Source organism: Leucopleurus acutus (genome assembly GCF_964270905.1).
Source record: "Leucopleurus acutus genome assembly, chromosome: 7".
NCBI lineage: Eukaryota > Metazoa > Chordata > Mammalia > Artiodactyla > Delphinidae > Leucopleurus > Leucopleurus acutus.
Window position 1 is genome coordinate 43,810,049 of NC_139150.1, and position 21,034 is coordinate 43,831,082.

Below are 21,034 nucleotides of genomic sequence, written 5' to 3' on the forward strand. Positions count from 1 at the left end.
GTAAATAAAATAAAAAAATAATAAATAAATCTTTTTTCTAAAATTTCAAGGCTGCTGAATTTGTAAAGATAGCACTAACCCCATGTTACAAGTGCGAAATCTGAAAGTCAGTATAATATTGAATACTAGATTGAACCACATGAAATTGCTCACATTCGACAGTTTTTTACCTGTAAACTAGGCACTTTCAAAGGTTTTAACCTAATGTACTTATGTGATTAAAGCCCTATTTCAAATACAATTTAAAAATCACAGCCTTGGATTATGGACTCTGAAGCTCCCTTTTTTCTGATGGTGATTTCATGCCAGAAGTCTGCTGGTTCCCATGGGACAAAGAAAATAAAGGAAGTGTCCAAAGAGGTGGGAGAAAAAAGTGTTTGCAGTCTCCAGGTCAGACCTGGAAGAACATTATCCTCTAAGGGAAGGAGAGTGTTTGGGAGGATGTAATGTGCATTTGGCGATTCTACAGCTATAGATCAAGGTTGTGGAGCACAAAACCCCAATCTGGTGGGACCTCGAATCTCAGGAAACCACAAAAAGGTCAACTTTCCAAGTTTTGTTCTTCTCATTTCTACCGTGACTCATTGAGAAAAGATTCTGTTTTACAAAGTGCCAACCTTCTCACATGTAGGTAGGAATATGTTAGGGAGAGCAGTGAAAAGCTAACCCTCTCCTCCATCCAGCTGTTGCTATACATTCCCTACACCTTCACATGATGTCAAATCAAGATCCAGAGGCTTAAGGGAAGCTTGGCATATGGTGAGTTCTAAATATATATTTGTTGAACGACCGAATGAATGAGTGAGTGAATTCATGTTTGTCAATATTCCTATTTTTCCAACATATCCATCTGGATCAACAATCTTTTTTAAAAAATTTATTTATTTAAATTTATTTATTTTTGGGCTTCCCTGGTGGCGCAGTGGTTGAGAGTCCGCCTGCCGGTGCAGGGGACACGGGTTCGTGACCCGGTCCAGGAGGATCCCACATGCCGCGGAGCGGCTGGGCCCATGAGCCATGGCCGCTGAGCCTGAGCGTCTGGAGCCTGTGCTCCGCAACGGGAGAGGCCACAACAGTGAGAGGCCCGCATACCGCAAAAAAAAAAAAAAAAGAAAAAATTATTTATTTTTGGCTGCGTTGGGTCTTCGCTGCTGCGTGCAGGCTTTCTCTAGTTGCGACGAGTGGGGGCTACTCTTCGTTGCGGTGCGCAGGGTTCTCATTGTGGTGGCTTCTCTTGTTGCAGAGCACGGGCTTTAGATGTGCGGGCTTCAGTAGTTGTGGCATGCAGGCTTCAGTAGTTGTGGCTCACGGGCTCTAGAGCACAGGCTCAGTAGTTGTGGCACATGGGCTTAGTTGCTCCATGGCATGTGGGATCTTCCCAGACCTGTGATCGAACCAGTATCCCCCGCATTGGCAGGTGGATTCTTAACCCCTGCGCCACCAGGGAAGTCCCTGGATCAACTATCTTAAAAATGAATGATGATGGGTTCAGATATTAGAGGAAATGTTCTCCAGTTCCATTTTATTATTTATTTATTTATTTGGTTGCACCAGGTCTTAGTTGCAGCTTGCCGGCTCCTTAGTTGCGGCACGGTGCCTCCTTAGTTGTGGCATGCGAACTCTTAGTTGCAGATGCATGTGGGATCTAGTTCCCTGGGCAGGGCTCAAACCCAGGCCCCCTGCATTGGGAGTGTGGAGTCTTACCCACTGCACCACCAGGGAAGTCCCTCCAATTCCATTTTTATTGTTCAGATATGGCTTTGCTATTTGGACCCCTCTGGGTATTATAATTTGGGTTTAAAGGACAGAGATGTAAAGGGTCTTGTTGTTTAAAATACACGGACCGTACAAAAGGAAGTCACTTAGGTGCCTTAACAATGGCCAGCTTTCCCCACGTGATTGGTTCAGGATTATGCCAAGATTTGATATTTCTACTAGCTTGAGAGCATGGCAGCTCACTTAGCTTTGGATGACTATTTGGACACCTCAGTGATTCGAATATCATGCGTAAAGTTTTGGCTACTTGCCCAGAGTCTCAGAACTTAAGTTCATGTAATGATAGGGGGGGAGGGGCCGGTTCTTGTAGTAGAAGTGCTGATATTTTTGTTATGTGACAAAGCCGTTCATGAGGTAATAGGAGACAAGAATTAAAAATCAAGGAACTCCAAAAGAGGTTCAGATTGGCTTTCATTTATACTGAGGAGTAATTAACTGCTTCCAGAGTATTTCTGGGCAACCGATTTTGTTAGAAGAGAAGGTGGACCAACGTGAAGGCATTGGATGTCTGCCGGAGGAAAGGAAGGTTGAGGGTTGAAAGGCAGGAAGGGAACAGGATTGCTGGAAAGGAGGAAAGAAAGGCTGAGGGACTCTGAAAATAAACTTTATGAAGTTTACTCCAACATTTTGCTTACTGAAGCTGTTGTATGATTGGTAGAAGTTAGCTTCGGGCTCAGTTTGGTAGAGGATAAACCTGGAAGAGAGTTTAGAGTGGATTTTCACTAATAGAGCTGCAGATCTGCCTTTCCAAAAGGATTCAGACCCAACATTAACAAAGTTACAATTAAGCAAGGGGTGAAATTTCTACAAAGAGATGGGACAGGCTTATGTGTGGAGGTGGGACTCCCTAGCCAGAGGAATTTCAGCCTTTGAATAAAGCTTATTGATATAGAACTGCATCCGTTCCATCATCTGTCTTCTGCAGCACTGCCTCATGGATTAGCTGCACTAATAAAACCCTGCTAATCAGAACCCGCTCAACATTTCCCTCTTCAGGGAGCCTCCTGTTCTCGCTACCGCTGAAAGTAGCGACCTGTAGTAGGGTTGCTACCATTCATTCAGTCTCTATCTCATATCTTCCTGTTTTATAATACATGAGGACACACCCCTCTGTTAGATCGTGAAACTCCTTGAAAGTGAGTATCACGCTATTATTTACTGCATTTTCCGTGGTACCTATGTAGAGTAACTTATACGTGGGAGGGGCACAATACATTTTTAAAAATTATTGATGTATAGTTGATTTAAATGTTGTGTTTATCGCATGTGCTTGTGAGCTTGACAGCTCCCCAATCCTCAGACTTTTCGGATGAGATCAGTGGTGATATTAACACATGTAAAAAAAATAGCTGTGTTTTTTTTCTGCTATACAGAGAAGTAACTCAGCTATACATATATATATGTATATTTCATATTCTTTTCCATTATGGTTCATCACAGGATATTGAATATGGTTCCCTGGGCTATGTAGTAGGACACTGTTGTTCATCCGTCCCATATAATAGTTTGCATCTGCTAATCCCAAACTCCCAGTCCTTCCCTCCCCTACCTCCTCTCCCCCTTGGCACCACAATACATTTTGTTAAGAGAACAGGTTAAACGCAGACTTTGAAATAGAAAACACAGAAGAAATGTCAGGGCATTTTATGTGTGGATTGGTCCAAGTAGCCATAGGATGCTTAGAACGTTTTAGGTACTTGTTTAGCGTTTAAGCTGCTACTTAGTTGTGTATATATACGATGATTTAGTGTGTTTTAAATGTGAAAGGGAATTTAGATGCCATCTTGTCCATTCTCCTCCTTTTTACAAACATGGAGAGACATAAAGAGGTGAAGTGATTGGGTTAGTGTCTTCTAGTTTATTAGTGACAAAGCCGAGACTAGAATCCAGGTTTTCTGATCGATATTGTTTCTACTGAACCATACATTCATCCATCTATTTACTGTGTGCCTTCTATATGCCAGATTCTGTGCCGTGCTTGAAATACGGCAGAAAACAGGTAGAAACCATTGACTGCTCTTACAGGGCACAGAGTCTGATGGACAAGGTAGATAGCAAGGGTGAGGAGGCCTGTGAATGGGAAGTGCTGGGCTCCAAGGGTGCTCACATGAAGGGGGCTTAGCCTAGACAAGAAGGTTAGGGCAGCCTTCACTGAGGAAATGCCATTGAAATGGAGGCCTAAAGGATGAATAGAAGGAGATCAGGTAGACAGTGGCTGCGGAACATCTCAAGGGAAGTCTGAACAGCTAGAGAGACTGAAATGCTCGCAGGAGCAAGCAGGTACAAACAGTAACAGTAGTAATAGTAGTGATAATAATAAGAATTGCTAATATTTATTGAGTACTTCCTACGCACCCCACCCCATTCTAAGTGCTTTATTATTTTACCTCATTTCATTTTCATAATAATCCTAGAAGAAGGCAGCCATGATCACCATCTTACAGATGAGAAAGGGAACAGAATAAGCAGGCTAGAGGTAAAATTTGACAGATATACTTTGTTTATATATGAAACACAAAGAAATCATTTTAATTTTTACAAAGAAATGTGTTATCTCTCATTTTTCTGCAAATGCACGCTGCTCTTCATTTATTCTTCATTTTTCTTGGTTTTATTACAAGCAAGAACGAAGCTAAATAATTCTCTCCTATTAGAAAAACCGTGTAAATGTCATGATGGTGGTAACTGAGAGCCTCAAGATTAGTGAGACAGCTGGGAGGGGTGGGGACTGTGATGAATTGGAGAGCAGCCCCGATGGTCTCCAGTCAACCATTTGGGGGCCATATGGAGCAGTGTTGCCAGATCTTCCAAGTTTTCAAGAGAAACCAAAAACCCAGGTTTTTATTTGAAATTTCCCAATTTGGCTCAAATTTTAAAGTGTTCTGTAGGTCAAATAAGATATGAATTAGTCCCCCATGAAGTCAAAGTGGGGGCCATCATATGTAGGGAGACTGGAGAGGAGTCAAGGGTCAAACTACAGAGGACTTGAGAGATCATGGAGTATAATTTAATGACAGCAGAAACTTTAGCATTGCTAAGGCTGGGACGGAAAAGGTCATATTTGTGTTTGGAAAAGATTACTCTGTTCCCACAGGGCTCTGACAACTTCTAAATGGCATAGCTCAGGGCTGAGGAGACCCTGACCCAACCTCTAGTACGCTATTTCTCTTAAAGACCAAATATGTCTGCCTTAATTTCCTAGCTTTTCACTTTCACCTCAATGAGTCTTAGTTTTGTCTAGCTCACGTCTGTCATCGTGTTTGCATGCCCTTTCTTTCCTCTTCTCTGGAAAGACATCTCTTAGTTTCTCTCTCATCTCCTCAGGGGCAGCGGGTCTGTGTCTCCAACAATTTGAACTTGTGTCCTGACAACAAGCAGAAACTTCAAGGTTGTACATACTCTTTAATGAACAGACAGCTGTCTAATCTCACCCCCTTGTCCCCAGAGATGAAGCTTTTTAGTCAAACCAAATAATGTCCAGTGGGCGAGCAGGTTTGCAGCAGGAAGAAGAAGCAAGCAACCAGACTCCCTCACCTACTCCACAGGAGGTGCAGTTGGAGGGCTCATCTCCTTGGCATTCTTGGCAGGTGGAGTGGCATGGATGGCATTGGTTCTTAAATTCAAATTTGCCCGAGGGACAGTTCAAAACGCAGCGACCATCATCAAAAATCCTAGAAGAAACCAGACTTTTAGAGTTTGTAAGGGTGACTTTATGGAATGATGTTAAGTACTAGAACATGTGGTGTTTGTGTTTCGCTGCACATTCTTGGTTTTATTGTTCGAGAAACAAGGGTGATGCCTGGGACTGATCATCTTAGAACATGGGGAATATTGGTCATGTACCCATCCTTGGCCAGAGATTTGGACCCAACAGCAGGCATGCCAGGAACTGGCTGGGGATGGAATCTTGATTCTGGTTTCAAACAAAGTAACCAGTACCCCGGGGATTAAACCCACACTGTAGGCTCCAGCCAAACCCGGCCAACACTCAGATGGAGGTCTTTGAACTTTGAAGACACTAGATGGGTTTTTGAATCCAGAGGCCTTGGAGTAAATATTCTTTCTTTAGTTATCAGCATGCCCACACTTTGCAATGGGAATGTCAAGTCCAAGGGCTCCCAAAGAAGCACCATCCTGTAGTTTAGGTGCTACTTATAAACTTGACCTACATATACGGCAAGTAATCCATGAATTCTGATTCCTTTTTTAAAATTAATTTTTTTATTGGAGTATAGTTGATTTACAATATTGTATTAGTTTCTGCTGTACAGCAAAGTGAGTCAGATATACATACACACATATCCACTCTTTTTAAAATTCTGTTCCCATACAGGTGATACAGAGTATTGAATAGAGTTCCCTGTGCTATTCAGTAGGTTCTTATTAGGTATCTATTCTATATATAGTTGAACTCTGTCATTTTTGCAAGTATTTCCTGATGTATAGGGTACCACAGTCTCTATTTTCTGACCATGTTTGCCATCACCTACAAGGGCACTGCAGATAAGTTAGCATGTGGGCTTCTAAAACCTTTGGTTTTATACACATACTATATATATATATATATATATATATATATATATATATACATACACACCATAATGTGATGGTTAATGTTTTCAAAGTTTTGCTTCTTCTTTCCCTTGGAAGTAATCCCAAGAGCAAATGTGATGAAGTAAATTGTGTCCAAGAATTTTCCTCAGAAGAAAATCCACAATGTCTAAGTGCAAGAGTCAGATGGGTCATGTGAATGGATGAAGTGAGACGGGGAGCTCCACCCTCAGAGTTTCTGTGGGGAGAGAGCCGAGATTCTGTATTTTTCACAAGTTCCTAGATGATGTTCATGGTGCTGGTCTAGAGAGCATACTTGGAGAGCTTCTCAGTGGTAGTCTGGGTTACTATGGAATTTGCTAAATGATTCCTACCTAAGTAATACAGGTGATGCCAAACTGGCATCTCAGAGAGCTCCCTTAGAGCAGTAGTTACTGTGTCAGTCGTGAGGGTGTGATGCCTCCAAGGGTGTGATGGTGGCATCCACTGAGGGCCTGCAAACAAAGCTAGGCTTTTTCTCTCTCTCTCTCCCCAGTCTGGATGTCACACAGAAGGCCAAGTGTAGGTCTTGAGCAACTCATTCCTGGGGTGGTATTTAACTTGTCTAAATCCCTCTGTTTCTATAGCTAGAATCAGCCCTAAATGGAGGATTGGCATTTCAATACCAGGTTTGGAGGAAATTGGGGTGGGGACAAGGCATCTTGAATATGTGTTGCTGCAGTTGCAGTCTTCCATCTGTCCCTGAAAGTCTGTGTCATTTGCATCTGTTTGGAAACAGAATGGGATTAAGGCCAAGCATACAAGAAGGACACCTCGTTCTTGGATCCTCAGCCCCTCAGGCTCTGGTCACCATACCCAGCGTCACTGGAGTCAACAATCCTTTTGGCCTGCTGCAGAGTGTGGAATCCCAGCCCTAACCAGACATGCACACACAGCTGGTCGTCCAAGTCAAAACAGATCTCCTGCACCATGACCCGTAAAGAGAAGACTGTGCTCCAGACTTTTAGCTGATGGCACTAATGCCAGCTGGGAATATCCTGGTCCCACCCTTGCTCTGGCTTTTTAGCTAGAAGATTTGTCAAGGAATAATTTGGTTGTGGCTAGTTAAAAAAACGGAAACAAAACAAAAACCTCCCTTTAAGAAAAAACTATATAAGAGCTTTCTGAGGTTTTTAAACAAATGAACTACTCTGTTCTCCACTGAAAACGAGAATGGGGCATGTTTATTTGTGAAGGTTCATTTTCTTGCTAAATTAAGTTGAAAAAGAGATGGAAAGTACATCTTGTTCTTTATAGGAAGAGATGACAGATTGGTTTGGGGCAATTATTTCTCTTGAGAGAGGTGATCTAATACTGTCAATGGTTGGAACCATTTAAAACCCTTCGCGAACTTGGGTGGGTACGGAGGTGAAGCAGATGGTGTAGCGCTGCCATGTTTATGTAGGGAAGGGGCTGTCTTTCTTACTTGAGAGCTTATTTTAAGAAAGTACCAAGCAAATAATTGTGCTTCAAACCACCTCCCTCTGTCTCTGCCCTGAAGAAAGCACAGGTGACATACCCAGTTTTTGTAAGAACGTGATTCTTTATAAAGATCGAATGATAAGGACAACAGTCGTGCTTGAGTGAAGGCACTGAATTACATCATCTCTTGCAACTTCCCCATCCTGCTCAAAAACAATTGCTAAGGAACTTGAAGAAAAGTCCCATTTCAAGTGACACAGATTTCTACCACCACCAACAAATCTCCCCTAGTGGAGGAGAAGAGATATGTTGTTCTGGGCCCCATGGGGCTGATGAAAATTTTCTTTAAAGGGAACTCAAGCCATCTCTGGGACCACCAATCATCTAGTCTGTGGATTTCTAGGACACTCAGGCAAGCTCATCTCTGCAGGGGAAGCCCTTCTCTTCCCAAGTCACGTACGCTCTTGGCCTTTTCATAAGCTGTGAACCATTCCAGGTCCATCAGGCTCATGGAAAGGAAGAAGGTGGCAAAACCAAGTGCTGAAGAGCTGGGCAGAGGTGAAGCTCTCAACATAGGAACTAAATTTTCCAGAAGCCCCAGGGTGTGTGTGTGTGTGTGTGTGTGTGAGAGAGAGAGAGAGAGAGAGAGAGATGTGAACTGGAACAGAAGAGTTGCAAGTCAGAGTTAGCTGGTCCTCTGCGCTGATCGTTGGTTTGGTCTAACTAAAGCCATCACAAGGGCATTTACTGTAATTTCCTGGCATTACAGAGCTAGATGTGTTAAACAGCGGTGGCAAAGACGATACTTGCTTCCCCCAAGTTTTTAATCATCTTGAAGGAGCTGATAAACCCAAAGGTTTATAGAAATGTAGAGGGAAAGCTAGAAGACGAAGAGAGAGATTTTCAAGTTTCAACTTCCTTTAAAACAACTTCAGAGTTAAATTATTTTTTCAAATTTTATTATGGAAACTTTAAACATATATAAAATAAACAAGACATAACAGAACCCCCCCATGTACTCATCACTCAGCTTCAATAATTGTCAACACATGGCCAATCTTATTTCATCTACATCCCCAGTGATTTACTTCCCTCTCATATTGTTTTGAAGAAAACCTCTAAGTTAAAGGTTAACATTCCTTTCCCAGATAAAAACTCCTTTAGGGATGACCTTTATTGTGCCAGGACTGGAGATACCCCAAAAGCTTAAGAATAGGAAGAAACTCAGAGTGACCAATAGTTTATTCTGTTTGCCTCACCTTACCCCTTACCCCCACCCCACATCCATTTTCTGCCATTCTCTGACCTGCTATGCCTTGGAAGTGCCCACTAGAGACCGTGTCCCCAAGCTCACTTCCCTCACTTGTAAATGGTGTTCCCCATTGGCATCCAGGTGTTTCAGACAGGGAAACACCAGTAGGAGATCTGAGGGTGGGGGGAGAGAGAGACTGGGGTATTTATTCCACTGGAGCCACAACCTGGCTTCCTCCTCCCTGATTCTGGAGTGGCTATGTTCCCTCCAGCTCCAGTTTCTATCAGGCATCCCTTCTTCTATGGCTGTAGGGTTTGCTTCAGGCCTAGGGTGTTAAATCTCCCCCAGTGTTCTGGTCCCTGAGTGCTTCACCAACCCTTGACTTTGACCTCCTGAACCACCTATAAAAATCCATGGATTTGCACCTAACTCTGAGCTGGACATAAAGCAGGTGCTCAAGACCGTCTTGAGTAGACCTGATTCCACTCAAGGAAATACTTCGGAAAAACCTTAAGGAAAATACGTGGCTGCCCTTTGAGGACAAATAAGTCAACGACACCATCTTTCAAAATAATTTCTTTCTCCTCATCTTCTAACCCCTTTCTGGAAAATGCAGATAAGAAAAGTCAGCTAGTTCATTGCCATGATGCGGTCCCCTTTCTTGGATGTATTTGCAAGTAACTGACATCAAGGAAGAGAAATGGGGAAAGAAATGGAGCGCTCAGGGGGATGAGAAGAAAATTGTTCCTGAGCAATAGGATTTCCAGGAGGACACCTGGTTTGAGATCTATACACATGCTTTTCTATCTTCAAAAGCTAAAGAATAGGTTGCTAAAGCCTATTCAAGTGGCGCAGGAGGTGTACCTCTGATCTTCTTGTACCAATGAGCTTCGATTCTTAAAAAAATGGCCACTGATGGTAGTTGAATTTTTTTCTCACTTCTGGTGAGCCTGGGACAATCATAACTTCCACAATGTACACTGGACGATGGTAGCTGCCCTATTAAACAAATGCTAAAAAGTTCCCTTGGTTCAAAGATGTCCAAACACGCAATGGCATTTGATTGTTGATGTGAGGAGTTAGAGGAGAAAAAGGACCTGTTTTCAAAATGTTGTCTGTATCTAACAGCATGCCTTGAAGCTGGCTTAAAGCAAACTCAAGAGGCATAGGTATCTTAAAGAGACACTTAGAAAATGTTATCACAGCATTAAGAATTCTTAATAAGACTGTTCTTTTGTGTTTCCTTCCTTTCCTCCTTCCCTCCTCTCACTCTCTCTCTTTCTCTTTCTGAGGGAGCTATTTGGAGAACCAAGCTCATGATATTAATTACACACTTCAACAAGTTCAATAACATATACATTTATTGAACTACGACTATGTGTTGATCACTGTAGGGGAATAAGGAGACAAATACACTACAGTTCCTACTCAGGGTATTACAGTCCTGATAAAGAATTAGGTGAAATGACTGTTGTTCAAGGCAGAGGGAACGTCCATCCTAGAGACTCACCTGCCACTGGAGCAGCCTCATTATACTGGTCTTGGGAGAAAGCTTGCTTCCTACGCATTTATCAGAGAAGATGAGGCCAACAAATATTAAGTGCTAGAATTAGAGGAGTGTTGATTAAAAATGCAACGGGCTCCCAACTCTCTTCATTATAAATTCTCAATGTATTAGCAAAGATGCTCATCCCATTCGGATACTTACTGTTTCCTCATTCATTCAGTTATCAAACACTGATTGAGTGCCTACTGTTTTCTTAGCACTGTGATAGGTAATGGAGGTACAAAGATGAGTATTTCAAGGGGCTTAACAGTCTAACAAGTAGAATTGTAAGTCAATGTCTGAAAATGTCACAGGTGCACTTATGGAAGTTTGTACAGAGCGCAGGGGAACATAAAGAGGGTGAGGTTAATTCTATTGGAAAGAGGTAAAAAAAATGCTTTCATAGAACAGTTCACCCTTGAACTAACTCTAGAAATAGGGGTAGATATTTTATTAGCAGATGGAGATGATGGTTGAGGGATGGGTGTGCAGAAAGGGATGAGATTCTAGGCATCAAAGCCACCACCACCTTCACTGATGAGAAAGCCCCTGTAGTGTCCAGGGAACCGATTCTCACAGTGGTTACGGGGCATCATAGGGGGAGGACACTACAGACCTCTGACCTTGGGCCAGACCACAGCAGGTTTCTGTGTCAGGGGAAGGAGTTTGATTCTTTTTCCTGTAGGCCCAAGGGGTGCTTCTAGGTGGTAAGCACCTCCTCTCTCCCTCCTGCATCTCATGAACTCCCAACCCCAGGAGATACAAGAAAGCTCACTCACCTTGTGCTGGGGCAGTCAGTGCAGTCTTCCCAGGTTGGCCCCCGGCACTCGGCACACGAGGCTTCACAGATCTGGCAGAGGCCGTGCTCATCGACGTATTCTCCTGGGGAACAAAATCTAGTTGTTTATCACATTTCTGCATGGCAGTGCTGTCTGGGCTGTCAGTCTGAGAGCAGCCAGCTCCCTCTGTGGCTGCCCAAAAGCGATGGAGACAACACAGAGAGAAGAGACCTTGAATGGCTTCAGCAGCCAGTCTGCTCTTCTCCCAAGGGCCCCGGAAGTTGGAACCTCAAAAAGTTATGAGGCATGACATAATTTTGGATCTAGTCAACATGTGTTACAGATTTTATAAGTAGGGAGAGGCTGGGGTGGGGGGCCGGGCGCCCCATAATACCCCTTTACTGAGCTCCTACTGATGTTCCTGTTAAAACCTGAGGGCTCCTGGCCCGTGACGAGCCCAGTTATAATCTTGGTCGAAGTCAAGCCACGGGCAGGACCCACCCAGATCTTGTCCCACCGCTCTGGGGGGGATTGTGGTTACTAGTCAAAAATGGGAATTGAATCTTGGCTGACATTGGACAGATGTGAGCTGCATCTCACCCTGAAAGAGTAACAATAAAGAGATAGCCAGAGAATTCTTCATTGACTTAGAAAGTTTATCTCTCCCAAGGAAAGACCAAGATGAGGCCTTTCCACATGAACTTTCCATGAAGCAAGTTGAGCCTCATGAACTTGTGGACATTTAAAAAATTTCTCCCACGGCAAAGGTGGTGGAGAGAGGCCAACCTCATTGCAGGTGATAACCTCATGATGGGTGTCTATTCATTGAATTCAACCCTCTATTCACACTACACACATCCTCTTCTGACATTGTCTTAAAAAAAAAAAAAGTCAAAAAGTGTCTTCAGTCTGATCCAAAGAGCCACTTTGTGTGATTTGGAAACTGATCATGCCCAGAAAATATAGGTTCAGATTTCAGTAGAGTCACAACCTTCACTTGCCTCCCACATCAGCCCCAACTTTCACAGCCCCTAAGCCTGTCTGAACATTGTTCATCTGAGATCCAGCCAGAAGAGTGTGGGAGCAAGACGCACCCTCGGTTTGATCGAGGGGTGTTATGCAGACTCCAAGGTTCACTGCCTGATTTATTGTAGTTGCCTTGCAAAAAGCCCTGGCAACTTGGACCTGACTGGTGAGGAGTGTAGGGAAGTCTACCTCTCTGCCCTTTTCCATAGCTTTACTGAACTAGCAGAGTTGGGTCAGGTAAACCTTACCTACATAAGTCTTCCACTTGCTAGCACTAAACCACAAAAGTGAAAATGAAGAGGCAACCAGAATTTGCCCTTAATGGCAGAAAAAGCCTTTCACAGAGAGTTATTCTATTGGTTTCGTTAACTAATGGGGAAAAGTACATACTCAGAGCAATGCAAGCATCTAACAGTGGCAACACGCGGCACATCTTGGACTCTGTTCTTCTGTGCCTTCTAATAGTTGCCAAGGTACGGTGTGGACCAGAAATCTGATACATAACCTTCAGAATGGGACTGTGGTTCTCAGCCCAGGAGTGACTCCCAGAAGTCCTAGCCCCTAAAGAGTGAGGAACAAGAGGGGGCAAAGAATGTAAATGCGCAGGTTGTTCACTGTGCAAGGTGCCTTCTCAAATGGTCAAGTGGAGGTGGAAATCCCCCCCCCCCCCAATGTTCATCTCACCAAGCTGGACAGCCTCTGCCTCTGTAAGGGGCACCTTCTACTAATCACACAAAGGTGTTAGAATGGACTAGGTGTACTCTTGGTAATCAGCAGTCCTGAGGCAGAAAAAACCTGGGGCTTCTGTCTAGTAGGAGTGGTGACATCAAGATGTGACTGTCTCACTCAAGACAGGCATTATAGTTCTGCAGCCTTCTTTTTTTATTTTTTCAGGCTCCCCCATTCCCCTCTTAATTGTTGCCCTTGCTGAAACCTCTTCCACTTTTGTTGTGCAAGGCACAACCAACGGAGCAGTCATCAGTCCAGGCATCAGCCAGATAAAGAGCAGAGGATCCAGGGTGGACCAACTAGGAAGAAGTAGATCATGCCTACACGGCTGACGAAAGCAATTTGTGTTCACAGAGTTAGATGACAGCTATGTGTCTTTCACAAGATGTGTGCTGCGTGGAACAGGAATGGGGGAGGGTTACAGAGGCTCCTAAACCCAAAGAAAGTGTATTCTAGAGAAATGTAGGATCATAGCACAGCTCACTCACTCATTCATTCACTCATTCATTCCATGATATTTTCTGAACATCTATGTGCCAGGTACTAGGTGAGATTTAGAGATATAGAAATTAAATGGGCCCTGTTCTTGGCTTCTCAAAGATTTTTGAGTAGAACGATTTTTAAGAGATATAATGCAAATGCTGGCCACGTGTCTTTGACCTCTTGGACAGTCTAGGTTAAAGTCTGAAACAAAAAACAAGGGCATACGCTGGACTCTGCTAGACCTAGAGGCAAAGACCATTCCTTTGCGTTGGCGTCCATGCCTATAGGAACTGAGACAGTGGTTTGGGTCTCCCAACTCCTGATAGCTGTCCACCTTAATCTTCATGATATATTAGAGTCAATGCTAGGGTAGGATTTTAGACTAAATATACCTTGGTCTGCTAAATCAACTGATATTTAGATGGTTCTGCGAGTTATCCCACACCTACACCAAAAGTCTCCTTTGTAATTACAGATGATGCATGGCTAGGTCAAGCAAGGGTTATTCAGTTATTACTGTGAACATTTTAAACTCTCCTCTGTATCTGATTTGCTCCTCATTGGCTTCCGTAAGCCAGTAGGTGGCACTGACAGCTTGGCCTTGCACTTCCTTGATCTGCTCAACTATTATGGCTTCTGTTGGTGCTGACAAAGTGCCACCTTAGATATAATCCTCACTTGGAATTGCCCCATCTCTGAGATTTCAAGTACCCACTCCAGACACAACCTTCTTATGCCCCATTATGAGTCTAGCTTACCCAGGTGGTGCCCTAGGCTGCTTGGTCATCCCTTCATTCATCTGTTTAGTTCCCTCTTGCATTCCTCATTTGGGCTGGTCCAACCTTCCCAAGACTCAGTCCCACCATTCTTTCCCCATTCTTTCTCAGAATATGACCTCACTACCTAATTTTCTGATAAGATACTGTTTCCCCAGCATCCTTTTTTTCAATGTCAAAATTCCTATCTTCTTGAATGTTCACCAGTCGTCTGTCTCTGAGGAAGTTAGTCTTTTTTTCTTGGCCATTCTCTCCATCTAATGCTCTTAATCTTTCCTCAGGATATTTCTCCACCAGTCTGTCTTTAGTCCTTTCTTCACATCTCCCACCATCCTCGGATCTATAAAAGTTCTCCCCAACCTAAAACCTTTGGAAGCATTTTTCTTCCCTGATAAGTGACTCTTAAAACATGTCTCTTCCTCCTACCATTTGGAAACAAAATGGAGAAAATCTCATAACCTAGAAGCTTATGTAAGAGAATCAGCATAAGACAGCTAAACTGTGCATCTCTCTCCAGTCTGCATGCCTCTTAACTTGAGAGCCAACTCTGGCTTTAGAACAGATGAGAATAGAGAAACCTGTCCCGTTTTTCATATTTATGTAGACGTCCAATGAGTTACATAAACAACTGCCCCCAGCCCTTGCAGGCACAAGAGTTCCACTGCACATTTGAAAGCAAAGAAACCAGATTCCAAGGACGTAGTCAAGTTGCTATTTTTTTGGTTGTTGGAGCAGTAAATTCTTGTCATCTGTTTTCATTGCACAATGAAGCTGAATGTTTATGACAGGCGTGATATACAAAATTCTTAGGAAAAATCACTTTAGCACAGACTCCGGGGTCAATATTTTTGTTCTCCACCTCAGCCTCCAAGCTCTCCCTTCTGGTGTCTTCATCCATTATTATCATGTCCAAATTATCTTTCTCCTGTCATCAGAATTTTTTCATCCCCCTTTTAGTTTCTTTCTCATCTCATCTTATAATAGTTCAAAGGACACTGAGGCAGTAGGGTCTCGTGGGGAGGAATGATGTCTCAGCAGTTGAAGGCACATCTTAAAAATTAATACTTGTAAATTTAAAAGTTTACAAGCACAAGTGCCTTAGCCCGCCTGTTCCACTTCTTGATGACATTGCAGAATGTGTTTGTGTTAACAAGTCTAAGTTATAAATAAACTTTATGAATTCACCCAGAATAGGTAAACATTGATTACATCCTCCGCAGCTACCAAACATGGTTGAGACTCACATAGCAATATTTTTTAGGCTTACACGGCTAGAAGAGCTTCATGTCTCCGGCTAAAATGCTTTGCTTTCTTTGGTACCTTGTAATATTTCTTTTACTGATTAGAGTCAGTAATATTTAAGCAAATAAATATATAAGCCCAGTAAACTAATAAACACATAAGTAGATTATGATGTGAGTTTAAAACAGCTTTTTAGCAAGGGTGATTAGTAAGAGAAAATAAGAGGGACATTGGATGAGAAATCAGCCATTTGGTCTTTGATCTGGTTATTTCAGTGAGCAACCTTGTGTTACTGAATTATTTGTAGACCTCTTATCACTCAGATGCCAGGTCTCATAGAATGTGACTTTCCTGAATGTTTCCACAACCAGAAGTGCTAATCAAATAATACTATCTCTTTGCAAGGATGCCAACAACTAGTTTCCAACTTAAGATACCACTGTGTGCAGACAGTTTTCATGAAAAGAAAGCCATATATTTATTAGTTTCCACCAGCTACAATAAATGCACAGTAACACTTTCAACCAGTTATATACTAATGAAATAATTCAGTTTTTAAGCCCTCATGAAGTGTGAAGTTTTATAGCAAAGTTCAGAATATGAGGCCATCAACTGAGCCTGCAATATCTTCACTTAAAAGTCTACACAATTATTTAGCCTTAAAAAGGAAGGAAATTCTGACACATGCCACAACAATGATGAAACTTGAAGACATGTGCTAAGTGAAATAACCCAGTCACAAAATGACAAATATTGCATGATTCCATTTATACGCCATACCTAGAGTAGTCAACTTCAAAGGGACACAATGTAAAATGGAGGTTGCCAGGAGCTGGGGGAAGCGGAGAAGTGGGGAGTTATTGCTTAATGGGTGCAGAGTTTCAGCTGGAGAAGATGAAAAAGTTCTGGTGATGGATAGTGACAAGGGTTGCACTACAATGTGAATGTAACTAATGCTGTAAAACTGTACACTAATAATGGTTAAAATAGTAAATTTTATGTTACACACAATACATTTTGCCACACACACACACACACACACACACACACACACACACACACACGTCTGCATGATGAGTTTATTCCCTAGAAGGGCAATACTTGATTTTAACTAAAAACCTCAGGATTCTCTGCCTTTGGGGATGGGTCCAAAGAGCACCAACCGTCTTGGGGAGCCAGTTTGTTAAACTGAGTCTTGGGAGACCTCCTGTGCTAGTGGAGATAAATGAGTAAGTGGATAAAGCTTGTGAAAATGGAGACATCTGGCAGATGGAACACTGTTTTTCCTTTCCATTAGAAGTTACAAAGGCAGAGTGAACATCACGCAGCTCAAAGCAGAGTTCTGTTTCCACAGCCTGGAGGTGTCTGGGGCTACTGCTTCTCTATCTCGTCCTCTTAGTGATTTCCGATTTTCCTCCCCCACAGGCTTTTCTGATTGACGAGACTTATCCTTCCTGATCCCATTGCTTTTTCATTCTCAGGTGCTAGTATTCTTCTGTGTGGTTTGTGCAGATGCTATGAAATGCTACTCTGGCACCCCCGTAGGCTGGCACTCCTGCAAAAAGATGGATCGTAAAATGTGGATCCAACACACTCGCAAATGGTTAGTTTCCCTCAGCCTGCATGCTGTCCGAAGAGCAAGGAATTAAGAGTTGATCCTTTTAGTTTTTCCCTGCAGTTTGGGCCCTGACCATAGTCAGGCTGCTAAAAAAATGTATGCAAAGTGAAGTCTTGGCCAACACACCGGAGTAGAGTAGTGATGTAGCAATCACACGAGCTCCCATTCACCGACACCTACCGTATTACAAATACTGTATGTATCTGTAATGGGTAATGTTTAAGCCAGACAACAGCCCCTTTTGTGAATGAGAAACCAAGGCTCAGAGAGATGAACAATTTTGCATAAATTCACTCAACTAGGTGAGTGACAGAGTTGGGTTACTCAGGTTTGTCCGAGTCTGAGCCATGCTCTTTCTGCAATATTTCCCTGGTATCAATTCCTTTCCCCTTTTGGAGTTCCAAGTAGCTTTGCTATTTATAAAAAGAAAGAACTGAGTACATGCCTCCTCCAAACCACTTGCTGAGGTAAGGGTATCAAAAAGGAATTCACCGTGTAAACAAATGAACTTTGAGCTGGCCTACTGCTCTAAGCAGATTTACTCAATGATTGAATATACCTTCCAAATTAATTTTCTCATAAAATGGCCACCATTTATTAAAAGGCAATTCTGCTTATCGAATTGATATTTTACAAGCAGCTTATTTTGTCCGCTAGGCTAGAAGCTTTGAAGAGGAATCCCCCAATTTTTTTTTGAATGAATAAAATAATTGGTTGGAACTCTGCAAAGGGATTTTCTATACCTCTTAACTGCTGTCCACAACCAAAATAAACTGTCTCCTCAGAAATAGCTTACAACCAGAATTATAGTAGCTTCTCTCTGGTCCCTCAATTTATATGAAAATCTAGTATAGATGGATTGTTTCCTATATCTCTTCTGCTCAATTAAGAGAATTTTGCACTGTCTTTATGTTAGTGAAAAGTCACTCTTTTCCTAGTTAGGGATGCTAAAATTAAAAAGGCACTGAACAGTTGGTTCCAAGATCAGACACAAGAGAAGACAAGAGGCATGAGTGTGATTACTATCTGCATTTAAACAAAATAAATTTACAAAGCCTATTGTTGAATGTGTGGGTGAGGGAAGCCATGAGCACTTTCCCGTAAGCAGTGTACAGTGGGTAGGAATCCATTTCTTGCCCATTGGAGGTGTGCAAAGTGTCTTGACGGTCTCTCTACTTAGTGGGCTGTCTGCTCTCCCTGTAAGTGAGCCTAGACTCACTACAGGTTCTTTTGGGCACTCCATCCCTCTCCTCCTCAGAGGTAAGATTTTATCCCCCAGTGTTCCCACCATTTGTGCCTGCAGAGGCACTACTCGTGGGAGAAACTGTACAGAATGTGATGTGTTCATGGTTGAAGGGATATGTGGGGTTCAATACCCAGTGCTGGAAGTAAGTGATCATAATTTGAGAAAATAACGTGTTTACCTTTTGGAAAACATGGCTCATTACCTGAGGCAGGTCACGCTTGGGAGACACTTACTGAGAAAGTGACTTGAAAGAACAGGTTGTTGACTAGAGCTTCCCGTAAGCCAGTGAGTGAGCAGGGGAGCTATCAGGCCATAAGGGCTGCGTCATTCCCCTTCACTTTGGGGGTGATGAAGATGGCAGGGGAAACTGTCAGCGGTGTGGCCCACTGAGCCTTCGACACTTTTGAACTAAACAAGGGTCCTAGCATGGGAATCGGTTAAAACCCAAAGTCCTTCCCAAGGAGCTTAATATGATCTAAATGTTTTCTGTGATGGTGGAAGTCCTGAACACAGGCACAAAGATGACACTTGTTGTCCTGTACTTTCATTGCTATGGTTACCCAAATAGCCTCCCTAAATAACCGCTTTTAAAACTTGCCCTCTTTTTTTTTAATGTAAATTGGTGCAGCCACTGTGGAAAACATCATGGAAGTTTCTCAAAAAACTAAAAATAGAGCTACCATATGACCCAGCAATTCCACTCCTAGGTACATATCTAAAAAAAACCCCAAACACTGATACAAATAGATATATGCACCCCAATGTTCATAGCAGTGTTATTTACAATTGCCAACATATGGAAGTAGCCTAAGTGTCTATCAACAGATCAATGGATGAAGAAGGTGTGAGATATATATACATACACACACACCCCCCCCAATATATACGATGGAATACTACTCAGCATAAAAAAGAATGAAATTTTGCCATTTGCAGCAACATGGATGGACTTGGAGGGCGTTATGCTAAGTGAAATAAGTTGGACAAATAAGGACACGTACTGTATGATATCTCTTATATGTGGAATCTAAAAAAATAGAACAAACTAGTGAATATAATAAAAAAGAAACAGACTCACAGATATAGCGAACAAACTAGTGGTTACCAGTGGTGGGAGGAGGGGCAATATAGGGGTAGGGGAGTGGGAGATACAAACTACTGGGTGTAAGATAGGCTCCAGGATGTATTGCACAACATGGGGAATATAGCCAATATCTTGTAGTAACTGTAAATGGAAAGTAACCTTCAAAAGTTGTATAAAAATTTTAAAAAATTAAAATGAAAAAATTAAGTTAACAAACGTAGAACAAAACAAAAACAACTCTTGCACCCTTCAAGGCACCACTGCTGTCCCTTCCCCAACTCCAGTGCCCATGGGAGGGAACATCCTCAAATTACTCTCCTTCTCTTGCTCTGCATCAACACATCCAAAGTGCTGTCTTTGTCTTTCCTCGCCCTTCCTTAGTCTTTCCTCAAGCCCTGCCTGCTGGTGCTAAGTTGCAGCCTAACTGCTAATTAAGAGAAAGAGAATCTCCTGGAAAGAGAAAGAAGTTGCCTTCCAAGGCCTAGGGCTCCACCTGCACCTCAGCAGGTAACTGGCAATTTAGTCTTTCATTGGGTCATCCTTAACGCTCCCCATCCTCGGGCAGGAGATGCTGCCTTCTAAGAGATGGTTTCGTTTGTCTAGGGACAAGTCTGAATGGAGCATGGCACCCAGAACACCTCAGTCCCTTAGTGACCGGGGAAGCATTTGATGAATCAGGCTGCCATATGTTTTTTTGTGTGTGTGTGTTTGTTTTGAATTTTATTTATTTTTTATACAGCAGGTTCTTATTCGTTATCTGTTTTATACATATTAGTGTATATACGTCTAATCCCAATCTCTCAATTCATAGGGCTAGGCTGCCATATGTTTTGTTGAGAGTGACCAAACTGTGCTTTTGGAAAGACTCAAGTATGGAAATAAAGCAGGGAACCAAAGTTTGCTGTGTGCCTACAGTGGAGTGCCAGCGTGGTAGGAAGCACTGTTTTGGATAAATGCGCAAATTTTGGAGTCATCCCCACCTGGGTTTGATTTTGGCTTCCTCCTCCAGCTGCCTGACATTAATCAAGTCACATATTTCCCTGACATTCCTCTTCTGTGTACTGTGGATAATATTTTCTTTCTCACAGAATGTGGTGGGGATCAAGTGAGAAAACAGACCTGAAAGCACCTCTCACAGTGGATGACAGGATGCTAGCTGTAATTATCAGGTACTTTGAATATGTTACCTCATTAAACCTCAAATTAATAAGGTAGGGTAGGGGCTATCATCTTCATTTGACCAAATAAGGAAGTCAGGCGTCAAAATATGCTCTCTCTGAACATCACCCAAACCCTGGGCTCATTGGATCCCGAATGGTGCCTTTTCCACCCCCCGCCCCTCCCCCGAGGGGACTCGAAGAATGTACTGGCTGCACAGGTCGGTGGCAATGAGGCAACTGAAATTAATGACCCTGGAGATGGAGAACTATGACCTCTCAAAGCAATTCAGCTGCGAGACGCAACC

At 42.7% G+C, this 21,034-nt stretch overlaps 1 protein-coding gene across 3 annotated transcripts in view; it reads right to left on the reverse strand.

The window, feature by feature from the left end:
- PCSK5 (proprotein convertase subtilisin/kexin type 5) overlaps positions 1-21,034 on the reverse strand; it is a 452,417-nt gene that overhangs the window by 84,763 nt on the left and 346,620 nt on the right. For all 3 annotated transcript variants that reach the window (XM_082843248.1, XM_082843247.1, XM_082843246.1), the window contains exons 21-22: positions 11,366-11,468; positions 5,311-5,447 (exon numbers count right to left, since the gene is read on the reverse strand). In XM_082843248.1, the coding sequence (XP_082699374.1) occupies positions 5,311-5,447; positions 11,366-11,468 (240 nt within the window). The remainder of the gene's footprint in view (positions 1-5,310; positions 5,448-11,365; positions 11,469-21,034) is intronic.